General features: G+C 44.0%; 1 protein-coding gene across 2 annotated transcripts in view; it reads left to right on the top strand.

Annotated features, from left to right (window-relative positions):
• The window catches only part of ADGRE1 (adhesion G protein-coupled receptor E1), a 60,007-nt gene that overhangs the window by 2,334 nt on the left and 56,581 nt on the right, over window positions 1–1,092 (top strand). For both annotated transcript variants that reach the window (XM_011943549.1, XM_011943550.1), the window contains exon 2: window positions 666–728. In XM_011943549.1, the coding sequence (XP_011798939.1) occupies window positions 666–728 (63 nt within the window). The remainder of the gene's footprint in view (window positions 1–665; window positions 729–1,092) is intronic.

Genomic DNA, 1,092 nt, shown 5'->3' on the forward strand with positions numbered 1-1,092 from the left:
TTTTTTTAGAGACAGGGTCACCTAGGCTGGAGTGCAGTGGCATGATCTTGGCTCACTACAGTCTCAATCTCCTGGGGTCAAGCAATCCTCCCACGTCAGCATCCTGAGCAGCTGGGACTACAAGGGGTCACCACCACCCAGCTAATTAAAAAAATTCATTTTGTAGAGATGAAGTCTCACTGTGTTGCCCAGGCTGGTCTCAAACTGCTGGTCTCAAGTGAGCCTCCCAACTCAGCCTCCTGAGTAGCTGGGGCTAAAGGCATGTGCCACTATGCTCAGATAATTTTTGCATTTTGTAGAGATGGGGTTTTGCCATATTGCCCAGGCTGGTCTTGAACTCCTGGGCTCAAGGAATTTACCCACCTTGGCCTCCCAAAGTGCTGGAATTACAGGTGTGCACCATAGTACTTAGCCTGGAACTACTTAATCAAAAAGAAAAAGAAGATAAAGACAGACAAAATGAAAAGCAAAAACAAAGTGCAGAAAACCAGGAATGGTCATTGTTAAGCTTATGCAAAATAGTGTATGTTTGTTCCTTAACTAGGTTTTTCATCTAGCCTCTTCACACTTGTTTCTGTGGGGCCAAGCCAGTAGTAATTTTGCAGGTTGAGCCCAAAAGGTTTTCTTTTGGTGGTTCATGGTGTTTTTCTTTTCTCTCTTCACAGGCTGTTGTGTTATGCACAGCTGGGAAAGGCGCACAGGACCCACACTGAAACCAGCGACAAAGGGTAAGCTGGCCAGAGAGAATGCAGATGCCGGAAGGGGTGGAGAATGTTTTCTCCCCAGGATATCTCCCAGGAAACTGAGCCTCATCCAGATGCTTGCTGGGAGCTAGTTAGTGGCAGAGCAAGGGTTAACATGCAGGTCTCCTGATTCTCACTTCAGGATCTTTCCTTTGTACTTAGAATTACTGTGGGATCTCAGATAAGTCACATAACCTCCCTGAACTTCAGTTTCCCAAGCTGTGAAATACAGATAGCAATAGGGATGTCGTGAAACTTAACTTCAAAGAGGTAGCTTTGGAAACCACCTGATATATATATATATATATAGTGTGTGTATATAATGTAGTATATTTTTTAATATTAAAAT

Source organism: Colobus angolensis, unplaced genomic scaffold (genome assembly GCF_000951035.1).
Source record: "Colobus angolensis palliatus isolate OR3802 unplaced genomic scaffold, Cang.pa_1.0 Scaffold22, whole genome shotgun sequence".
NCBI classification, from domain to species: Eukaryota; Metazoa; Chordata; class Mammalia; order Primates; family Cercopithecidae; genus Colobus; species Colobus angolensis.